Source organism: Asterias amurensis, chromosome 1, assembly GCF_032118995.1.
Source record: "Asterias amurensis chromosome 1, ASM3211899v1".
NCBI classification, from domain to species: domain Eukaryota; kingdom Metazoa; phylum Echinodermata; class Asteroidea; order Forcipulatida; family Asteriidae; genus Asterias; species Asterias amurensis.
The window spans coordinates 9,589,373-9,616,524 of NC_092648.1; the positions used below are offsets into that span (position 1 = coordinate 9,589,373).

A 27,152-nucleotide genomic window follows, 5' to 3' on the forward strand; every position below is an offset into this window, starting at 1 on the left:
TCGGGTTGGTTACTCATGGAGATAATATTAACAAAAGAGACCTCGTGCGGCTGAATGGGGTACATTTTTAGGAGTTTGTCTATTGACCCAAACTGGACGTAACAAACCTTAAACATGACTTGACATGCTTTCTGAAAGTGAAATAAGTTAGAGAAAATGGAGTGGGGACGAGTTTATCGTTTTTATTTAGTTTGTACGATATAGGGTTCCAGAGATATGGGATGTATGGAGGTTTGTTCCTAGAGCAGCGTGAACATGAACGCGGTCAGAAATTGTGTCGTTTGTCGTTCAAATTTCGCGAGATGCAATAAGCCCAAAGTGACAAAAAAAACAAAAAAAAAAAAACAGACCTCCCAAGTCTCACGCATTAGGAGTGAGACTCACGCATTTGGGCTCTGCCTCACGCTCACACGCACATCAACCATTATTGGGGCGAGATCGGGGAAAAATAAATTAACGACATTTTTTGTACAAAATTTATACAAACAGAGCGCAAATTTGCAGATTGCGCACGCTTTTGCTCATCCAGTAGGTTCAGCTACAATTCGGCAGAGCGCAAAACGCTTATTGCGCACAAGTTTGTTCCGATTCTTTTAGCAAATTCGTTGAAATGCGCTCCCCTAGCGAAGACACAACAGGCAGAAGAAGTGAGCGATTGATTTTGGACATCATTTTTAGTCTATTTTTTTCAAGTTTGGAAGGATATAATCTGACACAATCGAACCTCCACATTAACCATCAACATCTCCTGTGTACCTCAAGTGAGTTTTAATTATTCTGAGGAGGTTTTTGATGCATTTTGAAACACTTTTTGTCCACATTCACATTGTTTTATTTATTGATAAAAAAAAAAGTTGGGCGGCGATTTAAAAAGGCCTTCTTAAACTGGCAATTTTTTTTTTCCGGGGGGATGGGGGTTGAGCTTTGAAAAATCTCACACATAGCTGGCCTCTGGACTTGGCATCTCTGCCTGCAAAACACTTTTTTGACGTTCACGTTAAGTGCTCCCGTTATACATGCAGCCTATTGACCAGAAAGTTTACAAGACCAATTCAGATGAAAATAAACTAAAAAGAGGCATACGCTCTTACCGCCCCCGCCCCCCCCCCCGAAAAAAAAAGAAAAAAAAAAACAGTAGATAAATTAGATTTGTGGCACACAGCATGTTCCAAAAACTCGCTTTACTTATAGTGCTGTAGCAACGCCATGTATCGTGGGACGTAAAAATGTCATTTTTGACGAAGTTTTTTAAAAAGGAAATCAAGCATTATGAATGTATATTGAGTGTGTGGAGAAAGTTTTGGTGGTGTAGTACAAAAGAAACTTTAGTTATTGCTGGCTAACGGTCAGTTTCACCTATCAACGCTGATTTGAAAAACGTGTAACGTTAGGGAGGCCCAACATATTAGACCCCTATAAGGCTCACGGGGGAGCCTTATAGTTTCTAGATGCATTAGGCACGTCGTCTAACCCAAAACAAGGTGGGCGCAGCCACTGCAAGTAGTGGTGGACGTGCGAAATAGCTTCATTTTGGGTTAGAATTATGACGCCATGCATAAATATTGAGAGAGGCGTATAACACCCTCACCTACATTTCGAAATATTTGTGTAAAGGATTTTTATATCCTAGCGGGGTGCCGCGCGAAGCGCGGCATCCCGCTAGTCATAATAAAATAAAATGATCTTGAGAAGTATTATGAAACACTGCGCATGCGCTTTTGATGAGTAGAAACCCCGCGCTACGCACATGTATTACGCGCGCTATATTACCAGATTACAATGTGTTGTTGATCATCACATAGAGAGATAGTTGAGTTGGTAATGGGTGTAGGTCCTACGACTACTTAGAAAAGAGTTTCTCAAAATCCAACAAAATGCGTACCGAACCTGTCAATAAAGTTGTTGTTATTCTTGGGGCTCAATGGGGCGATGAAGGCAAGGGCAAATTGGTGGATCTTCTTTCGACAGATGCTGATGTGGTTTGCCGGTGTGGGGTGAGTTAACTTTGAATGAAGATGTGTTTAGTGCGTGTGATTGCGGTCCTCCACGACACACAGTATCCAGTCCTTTATACGTCCAATGACCGTCACGACCTCTGATTATTTCATGCTATCTCCATTTCGCTTTGACTCATCATCCATTAGTCATTAAAATTGTAACTACCATTAGGCCATGGTTTGTGGGTGATTTGGATAAACCCTTCACTATTTTTGGGGCCTGCTGCATGCTGCAAGTGCAAGTCTGTGTGTGTTGTGGAAAACGGGAAATATAACTGGCTACATGATTTGTAATTGTAGAGTTCCTCTACACAAATTTAGATACAAATACTGCCAGATTTATATGATTTCCTGATTGCAAACACTGATTCAAACAATCAATTGTGTGAGAGTTATATCACAAGAATTAGAATACACACTTTGTTTACAATTTCAACCATCTTGATTATGCCCCCAACATGCAACTCACGTGCATGAGCATTTATAGCAATTGCCATAGCCTGTGTGTATGCTGTAGCAATACCGTACCACTATCTCCACCTGCAGACCCTTAGCCCCAATTATATAGTGTCATATACGCTGGACTCCCTCCGCTTTTTGGCCCGATGCCTTCTCCAGGAGGTTGAAATTATTATTTATGCCGATATATTTTCCCACAGTTGTGTTACTTACCATTGCCCATTGGGCACATTAACTAAAATAGTGGGTTCCTATTTTGGTGTAATTCTGCTGGCAATCGCTCGAACACCGTCGGTGCCATTATGTTTATCGATGCGCATTATCAAGAGGGAGCATGAGAGTAAGTTGTCTGTCGGACAACTCGACAGTCTGACAATTCAACGGGTCAGACAAATTGACTGGTCATCACAACTCGATGGCTGTGTGCTACCCATGGATGGTCTCCAATCGCAAGACAAGTAAACTTTTTGATCAGACTGACTGACTGAGCATGCTGAGTGTCGTCAATATCGTACAGAGATCAGTCATTTACCTGTCAGCTTTTCTTGGAACTCCGTTGAGTTCTCTCACTGACGCGTCAGTAACCGCTTGTGAAGCTGTTGAGTTGTCCGCTGTACTAGTTGTCCGACATTTGCATCACGAGTGCTGATTTGATTCGCTAGTCTGTATGTGTTGCTACACTCTGCGGTGGTACTGTGAGCAAAGAATACTGCACTGATTCAAAGACTACCCGACTCGCTTGCACATCAACAAATATCATGGCATCTATAGTGGTTTTTGTGCAAAATAGTTCATAAAATTTAATCAACTTTACCAAATAAGTCAGAATGCAGCAATGTTGAAACCAAATGCAAAAACAATTGACATGAATGTATGTGTTTCAATACGGAAATGTTTTCACATCCTGAAGAGATTTGAGCATAGGGCCAAGAAGCGGAGGGAGTAGGGCTAGGTAGTAGTCCGGGTGGATATTTGACCGCAAATTGTATAGCACCCTCTTAAATAATAATACTAATAATATAGTAATAAAGGACCAAATCCATTGCATACTTACAATTAATGCTCCCAGGTGCTTAACTATAAAAATAAGACCGCAAAAGTATATAATAAAGAATTTGATTTTTACGCCCTGATTAAACATTTACGCAAAGATTTTCGTTTCCTGCCACCATTTTCTGAATAACTGTCCAAGCTTCGTGGGTACCTCTGGCTCTAATGACTCTTTTTGAGGTGGTCTTGTGTCAAAGTCCAAGATACTCATGACCTACTCCAAGAACTATGAGGTCTGCTCTGCTCTGTTCGTGGAGACCATGGCGATCAAACCTCATATTTCTATGAATATTCATGACAATCCTTTGGTAATCTATCATGGACAGTAGGTGTAATAATGACTTTCAAAGGTCCAAACTAAATACTGCGTGACTGATCTAATTGTGCATTAGTGCTGGGCGACTTGTGCAACTAGTGTCATAGTCATAAATTGGTTGCTTAAGGCCTTTTCACACGAGGAAAATAAGCAGGGGGTCCTTGGTCTAAAGAACACAACGTTGTTTAATCCACATCGTGTGAAAGGTACCTCTGCTTAAATAGGCACGGGTCCCTGGTCTTTTTAAGATCAAGGTCCAGACCTCCGTCTTAAAAACACAACGTTGTGAAAATTATACCACGAGCATCCGTGTGTGCTGTGTGAATGGAAATTACTTGCATAACGAAGGACCCTGGTGTGGCTGGAGCTACCACGCATGCGCGCAAGAAGAAACACATGGTGCAAGAAAATCAAGATGTTCGACCCCGTTATATGATAACGTTAAACCTTTGAGAGTGTGCACGACTCCTTCAAGAGAGCAAGTTTTCAATGTTGACCTTTAGCACCACAAAAGACGAATGTTCTGAGACATGGGATGTTGGTTTCTGCGCCGTGTGAAAGGTCCTGTTTGAGTTTGACCAACGTCCTTGGTCAAGACAACTGCCACCGGAGACCAAGGACCCTAGTTTGACTTTGTCGTGTGAAAAGGGCTTTACTCGAGTCGCGACTACTGTATTTCAGCTACTCAGTTAATCGTGTTGCCATGACTACTAAAATAATCCAACTACCTGGTTGGAGGGTCAATTGTGTCACACACGACCATTCACATCAATATTATGAAATTGCGGGCTCATCTCTGCCGTTAATGGCTGGCTGCATTCTATTCTTTACCCTTTTTCTTGTCCAGTATCGATCAACAAACAGCCTTGTATGGAAGTACCTGGCATTGGGAAGCACTTTAATTGCGATTTGATTTTGACACATGAGTCGGGGGCTAGACCCGGTAACATGCTCCATGGTTGTCTTTGATTAAAGCCAGCGTTCATTTTTTCGTTAGCGCAATGTCCAATTTTACCATCACCATCCACACTTTGGACCTCAATACTCCACCCTAAACTGTTAAACCCTTGCCTCACCATAAGCAACTTAGTCTACATTATGTAGATGACCTACATGCATGACATGTAAGTTGACAAAGATCTCACACTACAATAGCGTTCAACTTACTTAACTCAAAGTCTAAGATAGTTTTGTCCATGTTCACCATCCATACAAGCTTTCAAAAGGTTTCGTTCCTTTCAAATGGGACAGGTAGAAAGATTGAAATGCCATACCATTCAATTACAGTAGTGTCATTAAATGCTAAGTGTTTGAGATTTCAGATCCTACATGCATGCACTATGCATCCATTTTACAGTCATTGTAGTGCATCAGGAAGTAAGATTCTGAAACTGGCAGTTTATTGAAAAATCTCATGTTTTAAAAAAATTATTTAAAACATAGAATTACAAGACAGTGTTTACACATCCTTTGCTCGAAAATGGAATATTGCGGGTAATAACAGAACTTCAGTCACCACCAGTTACAGTTGCAAAAGGTGGTACATGTAACTTCCTCTTCAAAAACAGTTCCCAGAAATGTGAATGTGAAAGGTTTCCTTTCATATTAACGGTAGATCCAATACTGTTTTGCTGCATGCTCATTCTGTCACGACATGTTTTAAAACAATGCAATGTCAATGACATGTTATAAAACAACACTGATTTCTGGATCAATTAAATGCAACTGTTCTCCATAGACAACAACAAAAATAAAATAATAAACAGTGTTTATAATGTACCACTATTCCAAAAGAGGCATAAGACATAGCGCTGTACAAATTGAAATCCTAGGTATGTAAACCAAGGAATTTTAAAGATTGTTTTTATTCAACAAATCCCTTTTGCGCCAAGTTTCTTTATCAATAGTTCCTCATAAATATTCCATTGTGCTTACTTGTCTTCATCATTTGGCCGATGATAGACTAGAGGGACAAAGTTTTGACGAGGACTAGAAAAATGCTCATAGACTCGCAAGAAGACAAGCTTACTAATAGTGCTCCGTTGATTTGTCAGAAATTTGTGAATGCACATTTGTTCTTTTTATTAAAGTTGGCAAGTATGTAAAATGCCCTACTTGCATGATTCAATTCATCCCTCAGACATGTCGATGTTAAACTCTTGTAAAGTTAGCATGAGATGTTGCTAGCTAGTATGGAGTTACATTGTCTGATTTGTTGCTTTTCGGCTTCCGCTTTGTTTCCATGCTTGTGTGTTCATGTGTTTGCACAACGAATTAGGCATCAAGAAGTGTACTAACCTATCAGGTCTATCTCTGCCGATTGGGCAAAATAGTGAGCATTCTCGAGCTTGTGCTTTGTACAGAACGTACATGTATGGCAGCTACAAGCTGCCAATTGGGCAAATTTGTGAGCAATCTGCAAATTGTGCAAACCCAAAGATTGCACTCAACAAGCAGTGTATACTGTGCATTGAATTGAAATGAGGTGTTGACGTTGGAAAAAATCTTTCTATCGCACCATTGTGTGTTATTTGTGCGCTCGCCGTCAGTAAGTCGATAGATACAACACATGGCAGTGGATCGCACGATCTTGAGACTGAAATCATGGAAATATTTGTTTTTTATGTAGTCTTGCACTTCAATTTTGCCAAAGACTTTGACAAATAAAAAAATCATTCTAAGTCAGAGGTATGACTACAATTTAACCTTTTTCCTTCACATTTTGTTTATTTTGTTCTTTTTAAAGCCTTAAACAAAAAGTTAATTAGTTAATGTATCATTGGAACAGGTTACCAAGTTAATATTTTCTGTGAAAACTAAATAAACAAATTTAAACAAAGTTTTTAAAAATTTAAATCCGTATAATTTATTGGTAATGGATTTGAACCCACAAACCATGCATTCTTTATTTTAGCGTTTATGATGTCAGTTGTTGGAATAACTTCCTGAGTAGTGGATTTGTTGTGTAAATGCTCTGAGAATGCAGAGCTAAATCATACACTAGTGTAAGGGTATAACCAATAATGCCAAGTGTTGGCAAATCGATATTCTATGTGTATTTCTCTGGATGTGTTTTTTCAGTGTTGGATGAAGCCCTCCTTGTGGATATGCGCCATTTCCTTCTCTTTCTTCCCTGTACTGTTATAAGTATACTGTTACTCCGTCTTCAATGTCTACCCATTCTCCATTGGCTAGGGCTTTAAACCAGTAAGCCAGGTCCTCCTTGCAATGTCATAATGGTATAAATTAAAGCATATGGTGCGCTGATGAAAATGTTCAGCAAACCTTTACAAATTGACAATTTAAAGACATTTGAGCTAGAATTTATACTTGCATATAACTGGCATGAAATCTACCTCATACGCAGAGCATTTGTAAAGTTATCATTAAACATGATGTGCATGTGTAGTGTGTTTCCTTGATGAAATAGGAATTCATAACTTGGCATTGTGGAGATTTGGAGTGCCTGTCTTATACATGTTATGTACACCCGTAGCCTTTGTCCTTCTCCTTTTATTAGGACAACATGTCCATCCCATCTTACCAAAATGTGAGTTGAATTTGTCCAGTACATATAAGACATTTTAGTTTTCCTGAGTTGAATTCAAGTAAAGATCAAGGGCATTAAGGTAATTGACTCTTATGGTAGTTGGGATATCCTTTGATTGCTTGCAAAGAGAGACCAAGATGTAGACCCAATCTAATCAACAAATCAGATCAGGAATTTAAGACATGGTGGTAATGCTGACCTTGACTTAATATAGCATTGGTCATCTTTATCAGAGCATTGTTGTATACATGTGCTGGGGACGATTTCACAAAGAGTTAGGACTAGTCCTAACTTAGGACTAGTCTTAAGAGATATGAAAAACGTACGGCTAGTCCTAAGTTAGGACGAGTAATGCATCATTAGAAATCCAACTTTGTGAAATCCAACCCAGGTTAATTTTTTTTAAATGCAAGTTATTACTAAGAACCAACTTTATTGTTTGATTGTTTGACCCATCTGTTCAAATCAGATTTCTAAGGCAAGTTTATAAACAATTCTCCCCGTCAAGCTCAAAGATTTAGGATACAGTTTGAGATTTTGCAGTTTTGTTTCATGTTTAAAAATTTGTTCAATATATGTACCTATGTATGTGTACAGCAGTGTAGTTTGAGCATGCAGTTCCCAGATGAGATTTACACTGAGGTTTTTACCCCCTAATTGACAACTCGACATTTTGACATTTTAGTGATTGGATTGATTTGCAAATGGCCTTTCAAAGCTAAATTGCACTGACGCCCAACTAAGTCTTTCCTTGCCTCCATTTGACTGGAAATTCACTAACAGATAATCAAGGCCTTATAATGGCAACTGGTACTTGACAAGTCGGAGATGAGTCAGTGGAATTCTAATGAGCGATCTGGAGGCGTATCTTATTAAACCGGCAGCCCTTTGTGTATGTGCTTTGTTTCTCAACAGACAAGTCACAAATAAGTTTCCTACTGAATGAGCTCAGCAATGGTAGAGATGATGCTTTTAGGCAGGATCAGTGCGTAAACAAAAAACCAGGGTGTGTAAGTGAAATTTGATGTTGAAGATAACGCCTGTTGCGATTGCACCATCCACGTAGCCGTCTTTGCACAAATGTGTAAACACAAAATTACAACACAGGGTCCATCATAGCGTAAGAAATTCAAAACCCTTGGTTGGCTGATGATAATTATTTTACCGACTCCAGGCCTGATACTTCACGGAGGCAACGAAGGCGATTGCCTCCGTGTCCCCTGGTCATTGCCTTGGTGCCCTTGAAATGTTCCCGTACAAATTTGCAATTTCATCATAGGGAGCCCTTTACCAAGAAGAAAATGCCTTGGTGCCCTTGCCCTTTCAAAAACGAAGCATACAGCCCTGCGACTCATTTATTTATTTAGGTTTTACGGTAAATAAGTTCTACTTACTTGTTTAGGTTTCAGTCAAGTTTTTGAGAAAACACTAGAAATTACAAAGAAATGCTTTCAAGAAAGTCACGTAAAAACATTGTACATGCTAAAATAATATTTGTGTCTTGGTGAAATTGTTTTTAACTCAATTCTAAAAAACTCATAGCACCTCAGCAAGTAATATTTTAAGGGAAGCTTTTTACTATCATTATCTTCAAACTGCGTAAGGTAAATGTAAATCTGTTGACATTGTGTTTTATGTTGTACAAAAATAAAGTTTGTTCTGTCTCTTGCCATCGGAGTTATTTACAAGTTGCTGAAAGTGTTTTGATTGTACAGGTCTTATGTTAGACAACTTTGGGAAGATAAGGTGGCTCCTCAAATGACATGACGTAAGGGCAATTCAAAGGAACAATGGCTGAAATATTTCTCAATGCTTTAAATAATATTTTTCATTCCCCAAATGGAAAATATTGCTAGGCAGAAACCAACTTTATCCAATGATATGCCCCAGATCTTCTGTTTCGCGGAGCGCGCCTTCCGATTTTACACTGTAGAACCGAAATAAGCAAAATTAATTTTGACTTTTTTTTTTCCCCTGTACGAAAACAAAAAAAATGTAATACTTACACTTGTAGTAAACAGCTTTAATATTGGCAGAGAAGGGTTTGTGTTGAACAAGACAGCTATTGATTCAACAGATTGAAATTTAATCAGGCCCAACGCTTCGTTGTTATTCTTTAAGCGTTTGATTGATTGGAGGACAAAACTGTATTCAAGCAAGGTGAAGAAGCTCTGAACATTTTGCACAGCAAGACAACAACTCAATAATCCAGGTTTAAAATTACATTTAATGCTATAATTTTGCATCCTGGAGGATTCATAAAGGGATGAAATAATCGGTGATGTTTCAAACAACCATACAACTCGGAAAACATTTACTGTCTAATCCGTATGGTTTAGAAAAATCCATAAAACTTGTAAAACAAACTTGTACAGATGTGTACCTGCATATTTATGTAAATTTTGTTGGAATTATTTTTGTATATTATTCTCCCCCAAAATGTTATAGTTTGCAGCAGCCCACTATCCACAACTCTACTGGACAGTTTCTCGATACATTGGATTTGAGGGTCATTTCAAATCTCGGAGTGCATGTACATACATTGTAGGCCCTTTTCAAACACGGCTTCAGCTTTGGATTTGGCTTCAGGCTCCATCCTCTCGTCTGAAGTCCTGAGGCGGAGCGCGTATGCAAAGAACACAACTCAACTTCTGTATTGATTAAAATCAGTGTCAACTTCCTACCCAAGGCACTGCAAGATACGACCCTCCACTTGCACTCGGCGACCTCGCCCCCTCGAGGACGAGGTTGCGCTGGGCTGCCATCTTTTTTATTGGGTCGCCATCTTTTTTGTCTCACGTGTGGTGATTTCTTGCGTGTGATTGGTCCGTTATATCCTCAGTTGTGGGTGTTCGCCACAATTTCCCAGCTCTCTAAAAAAGATTGTTTGAATGCATGAGATCACACCTACACAGGGAATTAACCGAAGGAGGTGAGGGTTAGAGCATGTAGGACAGGGATAGGGAAGAGACACTTTCAATACATGTAGTATGCTTAATTCAAATAACAAAATAAGCAATTGTGATTTGTGGTAACTGCATGTAGATAACCTAGACTTAGATGGGTGGATAGAAATGCTGTCTCTGGAGGACTGGTATGAATTTGATAATGAGTGAGATTTCAGACTGGAACTGATCAATTTTTTACATTTACCAATATTTTTATATTTTTTCAGGGAGGCAACAATGCAGGGCATACTGTTGTTGTGGACGGCACAGAATATGACTTCCATCTTCTGCCAAGTGGCATCATCAACCCTGACTGTAAATCAGTTATAGGTTAGTGTATTATTTAGGTTGTTTTTAACATACATGTACATGTAGCTGGGTATACAGTATTTATGTTGCGCTTCCCAGATCTGATTCAGTTTTTGCAAAGAGAATTGAAATCAGTGTCTGGGGACCAGTTCAAATTCTCTCCAAGTGGTCAGGTTGGCTAGTTCAGTGTTGGAAACTATACCTATGGAATTACAGAAGTGAAAAAGCTGGCCTACTAATAAAATGACCCTACTGGCTAGTCACTAAAGAATGGAAGGGCAAAGTGTACGTAGCTATGGTCATACATGTACTGTACATGTAATGTAGGATCATGCCCCCTGAACCTTCATTCGTTTAAGGGCAAGGAGATTTTCCTTAGTAAAGGGTATCTGTGAGGATGTTGTGATTTATTATCATATTGTTATGTAATGGCCAGCGTGCGCTCTTTTGAAGCAACTGGCTTAGATTTCATATTTCCCTGTACAGCCAAGGGGTGCTATGATCACGAGGACAGTCCCCCTTTAAAGCAATTTTAACAAAACTGGGATAGAATTAATCGACAGTTTGTCTGGATCAGTTGATGTCACAAAGAAATGCTTTTGAAATTAATGGATTGAGGTAAGATTACACATAAAAGTCACCAGCTTTGGAGCCAGCAGTAGCCAAAATGTTGTGCATGCAGCAGATGCACAAAAAGTACTAAAGTGTACAAGTGTACAAGTGTGTAATGTAGTTTTAAAATATGAAGGCAATTTCTACCCCCATGTTCACATTGTGAAATGCATCATCAAATAAGTACACATGGAAATGTTCAATGGCGTCAGCAACACAATTATTTGAATGAATAGAAATGAAACAAGCAAACACAGACAGTTGAAACTAAACAGAATGTTTCAACTTTGCATCTCAGCCATGAACAATTTTATGGCTGCATTATTTAACATCATTTTTTTTCTCCTTGGAGAATTGGAAATATTTTGAAGGTGAGCCAAGAATTGTTTTTGTTCTGCCATGGTACATGGTACACACTTAATGACGAAGTATTAGATTTGTAATTATCAAGGGAACATATAATTAAGATTAGTTTTAATCTGAAAGCCAACAATTCCTGGAATTAATTAACTTATGCAAACATTAATGAATGATATAACCTTCAAAAGGCATGCACACATTTACACTGGCTGACATCCTGTCTTGTCTAGATATAGATTTAATCTGTAGCGAAGTATAATCCAAGATTATTAACTTATTGAAAATCCTTTACTTTCTTTGTCAACACGTCCTGCTCCTAATTTTGTTTATTGATTTTCTGAGTGCGCACACTTGAAATAATTTTAGATATGTACAATTTTTATTGCGGAACACGCAGCTAAGGCGGGTTGAAGATTTCTATAGACAGTGACTAGATTGGATGTTTGTTTTCTAACTGTTTGTTTTTCTTCTCCTAGGTAATGGATTGGTTGTACATTTACCAGGGCTGTTTGAGGAAGGAGTAAAGGCATCCAATAAGGGCCTTAAGGATTGGACGAGTCGTCTGCTTGTATCCGATAGAGCCCATCTAGGTTGGTGTAAAGCTCTCTGTATAACGCCCCTGAGTTGTTATTCAACCCTCATGAAAAATAACACTGCAAATCGTTTCACACCTTAAAGGGCTTAAAGAAAGTCAACATCTTTCTAAAAAGTGAACAGAAATTTAAAACCTCTAAGCTACCTTTACTTGATTCACCATTCATTAAACCATGAAGGTGGCTTTGCAAATTTCTTTTTCAATTTCCCATTGAGATATATTTTGATGAATGTTACATGTACATGAATGTTACATATAAGTAGAAATCCCAGTGGTTTGTCATTTGCGCTACATGTATCTCAGTCATGGTATTCTTTACCTGATACATGTAGGAACCAAACTACCCCAATTAGGTACATTTTTACCCTAGTAAGAACCAAAAACTATTCCAATCAGGGGATCATTTTACCTTTATATGAATCAAGATATTCCAATCAGGGGATAATACTACCTTTATAGGAATAGCTATTCCGATCAGGGGATAGTATTTCCTTGTTAATAATCCAAACTGTCCCAGTTTTTGCATAATGTAACCTCGTTTGGAACCCTCCCCCCAAGGTAACATCTAGAAACATAAAACATTGGAAAGCCCCACGATAAGATACTTTCTTCAATGAGATATGTAACCCATTAGAGATTAAAAAGTTGTATAACTGATTGAAACCCTTCCCTCTTCATAAAGGTTTCAGTTTTCTTTAATTAAAAACCCTCTAGTGATGACATTAAGACACATAGGGTTTCACCCTACATTGCCTTAGGCTGGAAATCAACGTGTTTGTCATGCCGTGTGCGTAATGCATAGGGAGCAAGGCTTGCAATTGAAAATACACGCTAATCCGCACAATTCTATGTATCGGTTGCATACTGCACTGTGAAATTTATGTGCATTGCTTAAGCATGCAATTACATTTATTATGGGATGTGCACTTCGCATAACGCATTACGATTTGAGGATTTTCTGCTGCTGATGGTAGTTCTAAGAATGGAAACCCCCATGGTGATTGGTAACACACTCTCTATATGTAATTGACTCGCTACATATTAAACTGATGTGTTCTGTTTCCCTTTCAGTCTTTGATTTTCATCAGTCAGTAGATGGTCTGCAAGAAAAAGAAAAGGGCAAAAAAAGGTTTGTTTCTCAACGTACGGGTCAAATTTGTCTTATTAAATTGACAATCCTTAATTGATAATGGTAATTCTGTAATCAGTATAGACCAGATCATGTGCATTCCAGGGCCCTTCCTGGCAGGCAAGATAATGCAAATTTGCTACACACGAAGGATGTTATATATTTTGTATCGTTATTGCAATACAAATTCAATTATTAACAGCTGATTAATATATAGAAATTAACAGCTGAACACTACTGGGTTCGAATTTGCTCTCAATCTCCTTGAAATGTCGGATGTTATATGTTTTCCAAATTGTTCTATGTTCTATGTGTACAAATTGTGTCTTAAAGAAGTCTTGGCTCTGTGGCTCTTTTGTAATCTGTTAATGAATAACATGGTCTATTGAAATGCAGTTTCACTAATTGCAAAGCATAATTCTCACAAAACTGTCTGGATTGTACTCCTATTACTTCAAAACCTCACTTCATAACTGTCTTAATTCGGCCTTAGGCTGCGAGGATTTTTTTTCTTCAATAAACCATTTCAATTAAATTCAATAACACAAGTCCAAATTTGAATAAAAATAACATACAATGGCCAATTTGAACATACAATGGCCAATTTGTTCTTAACTTAATTAACTTATTGGTCTGATTTCATGGAAACTGATAGTTTTTGACACCAATTGAAAGAAATTTGATGACAACTGAAAGCATTTTTTGGAATGTTACATTCTGTTAGAGGCGTATTAGAACCTCACTAAATATTGCTACAATTGTGTCATTGTTGTCATCGGTATTATTAATGTTTTACTGTCACATGTAAATAAAATTGTACAGTGAAATGCATTTTGGTTTTGCGGGTCTAAAAATATGTTGTACAAAAATACATCGAATATAACTATTATGAAGAGTATTACAATATACAGGTGGAATAGGAAAGATAAAAACAGCATGATTGAATTTAAATCAGAAATAGACATTTGATTAAAATCCTTCATAAAGAATACAAACAGCTGTGGGATTCAAACTCTGTAAAGTACGATTAGAACCAGATTTAATTGAATTGGGCTGTAAGAGGTCATGTGCCGGGTGAAACATGTCATCTACTATAGAAAGGGCTTGTTTTTTTTAACTCGAGAGAGATACAGTTCATCAAGTGATGGGAGTTGGCAACCTATGATTTTACTAGCGGTTCGAACAATTCGGCTGATACGCTTCCGGTCATCGGCTGTTGCATTGCCCCACCAAACGATCATTGACTGTGTCAAGACACTCTCAGTCATCGCTCACAATGACTTGTGGGCTTGCTCAGTGTCAGTGGTCTAGTGGTGAAGACAATGTAGAATGCAGCGGGTGTGGGTTTGAATCCCACTGAAGTAGCATGTAGATTTAATTTTCTGCAGCACTCTGAAAGGTCCAAGTATAGTGCTTTTCACTTTTTGGTGTAAGGTTTGAAACAATATTGTTTTGAAACAATATTGTTTTGTCTTGTAGTTACATCAATTAAATTCAACATATGGATACATAACTTGTTATGGAGGTACTAAACCTGTATTTTAGACATACATTGTATATTTGATTGTCATTCTTTTCTCTCTACAGTATTGGAACTACAAAGAAGGGTATTGGTCCAACATACTCTTCCAAAGCAAGTCGCTCTGGCCTTAGAATATGTGATCTAATGGCTGATTATGGTGCTTTCTCTGAAAAGTAAGCTCAATCATTAAAAATAAATTCAATTTCTCAGACTGACCGATTAAGTATAGATTTTCTTTGTTTGCTTCTAAAAAATTAGTTTGCTTCAACAAAATTGACACATATTATGTGTGGAGAGTTGTCATCATTGGCATTTAATTTTAAAATTATATTTCTTGTACTTTTTAGAATTCTTTTAAAAAGGGAATAACAGAACAACAACTAGCAGGACCACACAACCTGGATCCTTAAGGTTGTGTATTCTAATAACGCATTTATTTTTAGGGCTTCATCCATTTAGTTATCAAACATTAGGACGTAATCATCATAACGTAGAGATTGCCCTGATGCATACTGTAAACAAAACTACAAGTTAATATCTGAGTTTTTACAATCTTTGCGTTTCTCCCTAAAGATTCCGTTCTCTTGTGGGTATATACCAGCGGATGTTTCCTGATCTAGAAGTGGATGTTGAAAAAGAATTACAGAGATATGAGGTAAAAAGTAGTTGTTTTAAGTAGTTACAATGAAACAGGTGTTTAACAGCAGCTTTTAAACCTGTTGTATCAAAGCACCTAACACTATTGACTGGGTCTGTAACATCCCCAACTCCTTGGAAGTATGCAGCATCACCAAATGGGTGCACACGTTGCTTACCATACATTAACAATCTTTACCCTCGCTTGGTCTATGTACTCCATCAAAAAAGTTGTTGTGAGGCAACTTTGTTTTGAAAGATGGAAGGTTCCATTTAAAGGAACACGTTGCCTTGGATCGGTCGAGTTGGTCTTTGAAAAGCGTTCTGTAACCGTTTGTTGTAAAATGTATATGGTTGGAAAGATATTGTAAAAGTAGAATACAATGATCTACACAAATATGCCTCGAAATTGCGTGGTTTTCTTTTTACCCTGTCGACTAACACGGTCGGCCATTTATGGAAGTCAAAATTTTGACTCCCATAAATGACCGACCGTGATAGTTCGCGACGTAAAAGGAAAACCGTGCAATTTCTAGTGATACTTGTGTGGATCATTTTATTCTACTTTTAAAACATCTTTCTAACCATATGCATTTCATAACAAACGGTTTCAAACGCTTTTAATAGACCAACTCGTCTGATCCATGGCAACGTGTTCCTTTAACCTTTTCGCCTCGTTGAATGGAACATTATATCTTTCAACTCGTGAACATATTCTAAATTGCACTAATAAACACTCATTGTTCAAATACCATGCTGCTGTCTGACTGTATAATATCATCCATATGGTTTTGAATGATATAATACCAGCGTTTAAAAGTTTGCGTGTGCAATAAATAACTCAATAGAGATTGCACGCCGCGATTCCTGTGTGACCAAGGGAGTTCACAACAAACTTCAGTGGTACAAGTACTTAAAGCAAACTTTAATAAATATTGAATTGATCGAGGAACTGGAATGTAAGTGATTTCTTAAGTTGCCCACAATCAATCATTTGGTCACTCAAACAGATTAAAATAGCGTAAGGATCGCCAATAATGTGGATCATGAACTTTACCGGTATAAGTACCTGTATGGATTTGTCGTCAAATTGCGCAAATTTTGGAAAAGATAATCATCATATACTAAGTGTAAAAATTGTGCAGACCACTCCCTCTTGTGACAGTGTGATTGTGCCCGGACAGTTGTACATACCTGTCCTACTCCTGTCGATAGGTGGCGCTCTAATGAGTCATTTCAACTCAATATGACGGTTGGTCAACCTGCTGTAACTGTTGTGTAGAGTAGGATGATGAATCCAATGAGGGTTAATCTAATGTAGTATTTGTTGACTCTCTCTCCTTCAGGGATTGGCTGAGAAGTTGAGGCCGATGGTTGGAGACACTGTTTATTTCATGTACCAAGCCTTGCAAGACAGAACTAAAAAGATTGTGGTTGAAGGCGCCAATGCTACAATGCTGGACATTGACTTCGGTTTGTTGCTTTTAAATTAAATTGGAAATAAATCTGCACTTATGTTATTGTATAGACCTGTGACATTTTTATTATTATTTTTTTTAAACAGGTTTTTGGAAGCTTTACAAAATGATTTAGCTAACATAGCAAATAATATACCTCATGCACATGATGTAATATCAGTAGGGTGCCCTCACCTAGAGGTCACACAGAGGCTGGTGATTGGTGCGCCGCGCGTACAAATTTGTGTTTTTTTATTGTTTTGTCATCATTTTACCTCTAAAATGGCGCCTGGATGACGTCAATGCATAAGGTCTACAATAATAATAGCTTTCAAAAGTTTTTAACAAGTATCTATTGTAATCCCTATTCATCAGACCCCTGTTTATCTCAACTCTCAAAGTTTACTAATTATCCAAATCATTAATCTTTAACCTTGCAGGTACCCATTTACTTGTGGTGATAGGAAGTAATTGTTGTAACACGTTTTAAACGAGGACATTAATGTCAAGACTGGAATTTTAACCCACACTCCATTACTCTGCCCTGAGAATTTGAGTCAGATGTACGTAATTTCCTGGTCATAAGACATTGGTGTGAAAATGCCTAATTTAAGCTAAGCCTTTAGTGTAAAATCCTAGGCTCTGTAATATACATGTAAAGCCCACATCATCTAATGCATATTCATTTTGTCACAGGCACATATCCTTATGTAACGTCATCCAACTGCTCAATTGGTGGTGTGTGTACCGGTCTCGGGATACCAGCTAAAAATATAGGTGAGGTCTACGGCGTAACGAAAGCTTACACAACGCGAGTAGGGGATGGTGCATTCCCAACGGAGCTCACTAATGTAAGTAAGGTTTTTCATTAATATGTTTAATTCTGATTAAGAAAAAGAAAAACAAAAAATCACACACAGATGTCTGATCTCATATCAGTAACAATAATAATACACAGTTCTTAATGACATTGATCTACACATGTTGGTGTCTTAAAGCGCTCAGTATTTATTGAATGACAGTTCAACTAAATTGTTTAATTATGGAACCCATTTACAAAACAAAAATAAAACCATTTTAATGTGCATCATCAAACATTACACCGGACACAGACTTAAGATCATAAGAGACAAAGCACTTTAAGAAAAGTCTTAGGGCTAAAGTGTCTTGCTCAAGGACACAAGTCTGGTACCTGAACCCAGGTTCAGGCAGAACACTTCACTAGTCACTAGTCTAGTGGTTGAGACATCTGCTCTAGAATGCAATGGATTGTTTGTTCAAATCCTAGTCTAGAAGGTGGATTTCAAGCTAGTCAAGATTTAACATGTATGCAATACTTCAGTCATGACATACGATCTCTTCACTGCAAATCCTATTCTGTTGAATTGTTATTTGTTAGCTGTTGTGCCTAATATGTTACGCAAACTTTACACGATAAAATTTGAAATTGGTCAAGTACTAAACTTGTGCAGTTCATAGTGAATGTTCAATGCTTAATTCAATAATTGTAACCTTTGTTTTAGGATATTGGTGATTTGTTACAAGAGCGTGGTCATGAGTTTGGGGTGACCACTAAGAGACGTCGGCGTTGTGGCTGGCTGGATGCTGTCTTACTAAGATACACCAACATGATCAATGGCTTCAGTGCGTAAGTACACAATTACTGTGACTATAAACCATAGAAATCTAATAGAAGATTGGCAATGTTTGTAATCATAATGATAGTGGACTTTTATATTGTACTCATTTTGCCACTTGGTTGTATGAAAAATATTATAGCTGTTATTGAGCTGTTATAGGACCGCACTATTTGACTTGGCATTCCTTTGTACAAATTTTGAAGAGTAATTATCACCAACTGCTTGGTGAAAAAACTATTATACAAATATTGACTGCTCCGGGTGCTATGGTTAAAACTACTCCCGAGGTGATCCCCAGAGCGTTCTATTTTCCGAGGCGCAGCCGAGGGAAAATGGCGCCGAGGGAAAATGGAACGGTCCGAGGATCACAGAGGGAGTTAGAGTTTTAACCATAGCATGAGTAAAAGCAGTCAACATTTGTTTTATGACACCCCAACAGACTATTTATCATCCTCGTACACGTAGCGTTCGTACGCGCGTTTCAGTTACACAGGTGCACAACTCATTTGAGTCGAGGTTGGTAAAAAGACTACTGCACGCCGTGTGATAGTAGTCGGACTATCACACGGCAAACGGTGCACTATGACATGGCCGCCGTTTCTAGTAAAACTAAGACATACTTGTGACGCGCTGTAAACCAATGAAAAGGTAGAATATTTGTAAGGGGTGTTATAAAACAAAATATTCAATTCAAGTAATTGTAGCAAAAATTAGTACCATTTGCCCAGGCAGGAATTAGTACATCATTGGTTTGTTTTCAAGAGTTATTTTAGTTTTCAAAACAACACCATACAACCAACCTGTAAAAATTTGTTTGTAGTTTGTCTGGAATGTTGTGCATGTTCTTACACATAATAATTACAGATAAAGCAGCAATCGGAATATTAAACCAATAGTGATTTCAGGGTCCTCAAGCTGTATTTCTTCAATTTGGACTGTATTTCAGATGAAGTTTATGTTTAGAAACATTGTTTGTTTTATTGGTTACATGTACATTAATAGGAATGCCTTGTTGATGTTCTTGTACCTAGGTTTGCAATGACGAAGCTTGACATCTTGGATGTTTTGGATGAAATTAAGATTGGAGTGGCTTATCGATATCAGGGAAAATTACTGCCGTGCTTCCCAGGTTAGTACTCTAACAATGTGTTGCCCCCTCATTCAAACATGAGCATTCCATTCTTGCTACCTTCAAAGGGATTGTGTTTTGGAAGAGTACATACTTTTCCATCCTCATTTTGTAAAGTGCGATTTACAAATCAGAGTTTCTCTACAGTTTTCCAATTAGAGGCCAACAAAAGTTTGACAAGGTTTGGTCCTCCTGCCGCAGTGCCTGCCACACAACCCCTACAAATGTTTCAGTGTGGTTTCTAAAGTAGCACGGTTAACGTTGTATTTGCCTGTGTTTACAGCATAAGAAGGTATTTTGTGTGTAGCTGGTGAATGTTTTTTACATTCACGTCAGTCATTTAAAGGTCTCGACTGGCTATGCACCTAGATTTTAGTATTTTGTTTTAGTTGACCCTTTTAGGGAAATTGACCTCTCCTCGGAGAAGTAAAGGAGCATGTTTTATTGCAAATAGCCAATACTGGTTGGTAAACAAATGGAGTATTGTTTTGAAACATACTGATATAATACTGTTTACCAACCCAAATAAGCAGTTTGTATATTGTACTATACCTGTGCCTTAATTGATGCCCATAAATTTGTATTCCATGAACTGTCATCTTGATTATTAATTAAATGCAGTTTTGCCCTGTACATTTCCTTCAATAGTAGTTTGTTTGAAACAGTAAATAAATTGTGGTCTTGGCCACAGTTGCAGACAGGTAAGCATTTTATACATCTGTGTCATGATTTGAATTGTGTATTTAATCCTTGATGCCATTCATTTACTCACCTCTCTGACTGTAGCTCACCAAGATGTATTGAAGGAAGTAGAAGTTGAATACATCACCATGCCAGGCTGGAAGAGTAACACAGAACAGCTTCGAAACTTTGAAGATCTTCCACCCAATGCCCAGGCATATGTTCTCAAGCTGGAGGAATTAGTTGGTGTTCCAGGTAAGCTTATTCAGCAGTGTTAACCTCCACCTGTGACATCATGCTATTGTTCCGTCTCTCAAGTATTTTCCACAAATGGCAGCATGGGTACGTTTTAAACAACATCGCAACATTCCAGCAAGATATAATAGAGCACTATAACAATAGCGTGGCATCACAGATGGAACTTCATGACGCTTTAGTCGCATAATGCCCTCAGTGTAGGCAGCATTCCTGAGATACGAACGAATGACGCGCACCTCGCGCAATACCCTATTCTTAACAATACAAAGAAGGAAAGGTGGTGTTGGAAGAATTCATGGCAGCACAGCCCAAATTAATGTTTGTTATCACATAGTTATAGAGAATCTTAGCAACACTTTGCAGGAGGAAAATAAGTACGAGTTGTAACTTGTTAATATCCTGTTGGTGAGTCAGCACATTCTGGTAGTTGGTATGTTTAGCTAGAAAGCTAGCATACATGTTTGTGTTATTTAAAATATTATCTTCCAGTACATGCTAATCCTCCAATCAGATTCTCGAACCGGAGTGTGATAATAAGTCATAGCCTACTCCCAGTTTTTACATAGCACTTGGGGTATTGTGAGTGTCAATGTACATGTACCATGCTCCACATTTGGCTAGTGCAAAAAATTACATTCTAAACCTTGCGCCTGCATGCTGTTCAGCCTGCATGCTGTTCAGCCTGCATGCTGTTCATCATAAAATTACACTCTAAAATTTTGAACTTTGAGGTTGACTTTTAATGAGGCTGAAGAAAAATTCGTTATGACTCGCGCTCTCGTGGAATACGGACAAATTTGTTATCACACACGCCTTCGTTGAATATGGACAATATAGTGCGTCTGCGTCCCAAAATCAGCTCAGCCTCGTTCGATATGGGATGCAGAAGCACTATATATATTTCCGTATTCCACTAGCGCTTTTGTGATAGCTTATAATGCCTTTGTTTCACACCTCAACACAGTTTTGGGATGATAGTTGACCTTTTTATCATGGCAGGCCGTAAGTTTTTGTAAATTTGATATTAAAAGCAAACCAATAAGCTTCATATTTTCTTGGCTTCAAAAGAAAATCCAACTGGTGAAAGCTTGGGTCAAAGTGTTGATTAAGGGTGAATTATGCAACACTTGCCAAATAGACCGCTACGCCGACCCTGTTAGCCATAATAAACACATAAGCTTGACTTATTTTTCAAATTTGCTTGTAAAATTGCCACTCATTTGCTAGATTTCTACCATCCTGTATCACTGTTTTTTGTTCTGGCAATATACATGCAACCAATCTTTCTATTTTTCTATTTTTTGTATTTCTTTCTAAGCCACTGTTAAATTCAGTTCATTCTGCAGACAAAAGCAGAGCAGGTTTCCTTGTATTTCAGGGAAAACAAAATTGCTTTTTCATTCGTAAAAATTGCGTTAAAGTGTGAACCAATCTTACGACTTAAAAACACACAATTTAATGTAAAATAATTTTGGCCTGGTAAAAAGAAGAATACTAAACTTTTGTCATAAATCTTTTTTTGATTGCAGTGAAATGGGTTGGAATTGGAAAGAGTCGTGAATCCATCATCAAACGGTTTTGAGCGATAACCTTTTCCTTCCTGAATTGACTTTTCTTACCTCAGCATTTGCAGGGACTTTTTAACCTTCTGGTCTTCTACTTGTGGGCACTCGTATATTTGTGTTCATGATTCTGTTTACTGGGAAAGTTGTTTACAAATCTGGTTTTGGTAGTTTTGGTTGAACGGTGAGTTTTTGGTTACTTATATACTAGCATACAGAGATTGGGGTTGGGACTTGACTGCATTGGCCAAACTTTGAAATAGTTTAATATAATAATTTTCCGGTTGTACAGCTCCCCTGTCCTATATACAGACATGAAATAACATGTGTATTAGTGTTTCCATTGGAATTGCTGAAAATCACATGCAAATTTTGTTTCCAAATTTACAAACTTTCAACTTTCAATGGGAATTTTCATAAATGCATACTTAACTGGTTCTAAAATCCAAATTGAATGGAAGAGAAAACAATCATGTAGGACTTTTCTTCTAAAATGCTTTTGAGTATATTTTGAGTTCCAATGAAATTAAGAGTTTTAACTGAAACGGGAAGTTCATTATACAATCACTTAACTGAACTTTCCAACAACATAAACTTGGATAGTTTAGGACAATGGTCCATTTTAGTGGACAAACACAACTGTTGAAATAGGATGAAAATACAATGCTATAAATAAACGCAAATATTCTTGAAAAGAAAATAATACAGTGGAGACAGAGGAACACACTTTAAAGAAAAAATGAAGTTTGAAATGAAAAGAAACCTGAACTGGAATATCCAATACATCTGTGATATACAGATAAGAAACTTTATATCAAAACCAGGCAATGTTTGCAGTGTCAGTTGTGTTGCTTACTTTAAGAAAACTCCACAAACATGAAAAACCATTTGTTTAGGCTTTTGTAGTTTTATCAAGTTAAACTGTTTTGTTCCTTTAAAATATTATGTTAAACGTAATGGAACTAAATCCATTCTTTATAAGCATTTATGTCTTTATTTTTGATAGTGACATGAGTAACATGTCTGTATTTTCCCCCCAAAATGCAACAATTTATTAATCACTTTTATGGTCATATTTGAATAATATTGTAATCATTCAACATCAGTTTACTAAGATTATAGCAATCCAATTGAGTTTAAAATGGTCAGGTTTTCAAATGGACCCCAAAACCATGTGGTCTAGAACTGTGCAAGTTTCATCATTAGAACATTTTGTCAAACCTTGGGCTCCCATGTACACTGCTTTAATATGCGCTGGAAACAAAGTCTACCATTCGAATATGTTGAATTAATCCAATTAAAGCCATTGGTCACTTTTGGTTCAGAAAAAAAGAAAAAAAGTTCACAGATTTACAAATAACTTACAGAGTTTACAGAAGGTAATGGTGAAAGACTTCTCATGAAATGCTTTACTTTTTGAGAAAACATTAAAACAATTATCAATTCTCGATATCGAGAATCACAGATTTATTTTAAACACATATCATGACACGCCGAAACGTGCGGAAACAAGGGTAGGTTTTCCCGTTATTTTCTCCCGACTGTTGACCGATTGAGCCTAAATTTTCACAGGTTTGTTATTTTATATAAAAGTTGTGACACACGAAGTGTGGGCCTTGGACATTACTGTTTACCGAAAGTGTCCAATGGCTTTAACACCCAACACTGTTATAGTGTTTGTATACATACTCTGAAATGGTAGCATTTCCTCATGTACCCTTTTGCTTTTGTTTGTAAAACCTCTTGAAATAGTTATTAAATTCAACCATTAAAGGCAGTGGACACTATTGGTTATTACTCAAAATAGTTATTAGCATAAAACCTTACTTGGTAACGAGTAATGGGGAGAGGTTGATAGTTTAAAACATTTTGAGAAACGGCTCCCTCTTAGTTTACAAGAAAGAAGTAATTTTCCACTAATTTGATTTCGAGACCTCGCGTTTAGAATTTGAGGTCTCGAAATCAAGCATCTGAAAGCACACAACTTTGTGTAACAAGGGTGTTTTTTTCTTGCATAGTTATCTCGCAACTCCAACGACCAATCAAGCTCAAATTTTCACAGGTCCGTTTTTGTATGCATATGTTGAGATACACCTAGTGAGAAGACTGGTCTTTGACAATTTACTAATAGTGTCCAGCGTCTTTAACACAAACATTAACCCTAACAACTTTATTCTTAACCTTAGTTACATTATTCTTTAGGGTTTGACCTTTTAGAGATCAAGTTTTACGCTATATTATTATTCCAAATCATGTTTTACCTTTTGAAATGGTTATTTCAAAATGAAATGTTTTTATCAATTTAATATTTTGGTATATTGTGTGATTATCAAGAAAGCACGGTCTCTAAAAGGTTTAACAAACAACAAATCCTTAACTATTTCACACACTTTTTATTAATTAGATTTTATGGAATGTTCCAGTGTGGGAATTTTGTAGAGTGGTAAAATTGATTAGATACTTGAGTGTGTTCCCTTTGCTGTTAAGAATTCAATAGCCCACATTAACACAGTGTGCAATGCTCTGTTTACTTGTTATACTCCAACATAATATCATACAAATGAAAACAAATCATACAGGATGAAATGTCTTCAGTTTTTTTTTGGAATTTTCTTTTCAATGAAATTCACTGTTAAGATTCAGTTCAGCTAAAACTCTACATCAATTTTCACCAAATCGGCTGAAAATGTGTTAGAATAACTAACCCAACTGTAATTGACCATTGCCTAATTAAATCCATGATATTTGTGACTTTATTTAGAATTGGCCAAGTGTAAAGGTGTAAACCACTTTATCATTGTTTTCTTCGTGTATAAAAACCCCCAAAAATGTCAAACACAAGGCTGTGTGGACTTTCCACAATGGAAGGTCCCCACAATGTTGTTATTTGTTAAACTGGGTACACACAAAGGGATTCCTTGTTCAACAATCTGGTATTACTGCAGTCAAAATGCACCATTAAGATATCATGAAGATGTTTTGGTTTAGTGCACAGATGACTTTCCTAGGTGCTGGACACTAAATGAAGTGAAAATTTAAAGAAGTAAATAAAACTAAAGCTTGCACGTTTAATTCTAGTAAATTAATGATCAGAAAAAAATTCTACTTATATTCACCTAATAAAATGTCAGACTGAAAAACAACAATCACTGTGCGGTTATGTTCATGGGGGGGGGGGGGGTCAATGTAGAGCTATGAAGTCAATAGTTTTAAATACCATATATGCCAAATCCATCGCATTAATACATGTACAAGTCATGTTTTAGACATGGCAAGGTTTATTGTGATAAGTTGAAGGTTCATCACTGATAAAATACATGGCAGAAAAAAATAAATTCTAGGGCCTTAAAAAAGCCCATGTACTGGTACTGTGTTTTTTGAATGCTGCAGTATGATAAACGACAGCAATAGGAGACTTTTATAATGCTGGCGGCAGCAGACATAACAGTCCTTTTTTGCGGCACTGAGCGTGCACGCACATGCTCAGTATTGCGCGCCTAGGTCTGAGCATGCGCACTACTTCCAAAAACTGTGAAAAAGGACCGTCTAAAAGTCTCCCATATGACTGTTTTCACACGCCAGTTTCTTGACTTTTATGGTGTTTCAGACGGAAAGTTTTCTCTGAAGGATTGGTAATTCTGTCTTACCCGCATCCTAGTGGTGTTAGTTTGCTCAATGAGATTTCAGACTGAAACTACTCAATGTTAAGGGTCTGCATAATTCCACTGTAAGCTGCTTCTTTCAGTGTTATTGCCTCCTTATTAGGAGGCAATGTGTATGTGTTAAAAATGTAGGTGTTTTTCTTCAAGAATGACTAATGATCAATTAAAATTACAATGCTTTATATTTATGCTGCCTTTTGGGTTTTCTTCCATTCAATTAAATGTAATCAAATAGTGCGAGTAGAATGAAAATAGTATGGTTCTTTATTAAGAATATAACTATTCTTATTGTCCTTGCTTGAAAAAGGAGCCACACTTCATACCAAATTAACTACAAATTCTTCATAGATTTTTCTGTTATACATATATATATGGGTTAAAGTGTTATAGATGTAGTAGAATTTATTTACTGAAGTGCCTTTACAAGAATTTTAGAAGAAAAAAAAACATAAGTTTTATTTTTATGAATTTTAAGATATATGTTGGTCAGTATGGTTAGGGTTTTAAGGTATCAGGATTTTTCCTCGGTTGAAGCTAAGACAACAAAAGGCAAAGATGCGTCTCTAAACGGGAAATTGTACATGCAAGGTGACAGCAAACACACTGATAATTAATGGTTCACAGTAGCTCTGAACATGTTCACATTTACATTATATTGGATTACAGCTTGCTGTATATATACTGGCCTTTTACAGGGGAACATCACATAATATTTAGCATGCCAAAGATGCCGGGATTTTAATAGACATAATAAGTGTATCGGGAATATAGATTTTTGGGGGTTTACTATACTCCACTGTGTGTTAAGCTCTGGATACTTTGTGTGTGCTTTCCCAAGTTTTGCACTAAAAAAACCACCACAGGCATACTACCTTGGTGGGAGTCGAACCCGTGACCCACACATTCTGGAGCAGATACCTTTTTTCAAGAGACTTGTGGGACGACTCGTTTACCTGTGTTAATTTTGCTGAACTTGTGGGATGTGGAGGGGGGGGGGGGGCAACAAGTATACAGTACTTAACTCGGACCAGAGAACGACACCCCAAATAAAATTGTTTATGAAATGTTTGTCAGTAGTGTGTTGGGGAGAAAGGGAGTACCGAGATGATTAATTTGGAATATTTTATAGACAGTCTGATGAGTTTTGTTGGCCCAGGTTGGATATTTGTTTTAGTAGTAGCGGTGTAACATGGTTTTTTTTATTCAAGCATATTATATGAGGAGTAAATATATACCTGTGCAGAGTGGATTTTCATTTTAAAAATGTGAAGTAAAGGTTT

General features: G+C 37.3%; 1 protein-coding gene across 1 annotated transcript; it reads left to right on the forward strand.

Annotated features, from left to right (window-relative positions):
- The first annotated feature begins 1,779 nt into the window (after window positions 1–1,779).
- Window positions 1,780–27,141, forward strand: LOC139944890 (adenylosuccinate synthetase isozyme 1-like). Its single transcript, XM_071942051.1, has 12 exons — window positions 1,780–1,994; window positions 10,548–10,650; window positions 12,078–12,191; window positions 13,268–13,325; window positions 14,913–15,020; window positions 15,421–15,502; window positions 16,830–16,956; window positions 17,637–17,791; window positions 18,464–18,588; window positions 19,612–19,709; window positions 20,496–20,645; window positions 22,178–27,141. Exons 1-12 carry the CDS (start codon window positions 1,875–1,877, stop codon window positions 22,228–22,230), a joined length of 1,293 nt encoding a protein of 430 aa, XP_071798152.1. The 5' UTR covers window positions 1,780–1,874; the 3' UTR covers window positions 22,231–27,141.
- Window positions 27,142–27,152: the final 11 nt, after the last annotated feature.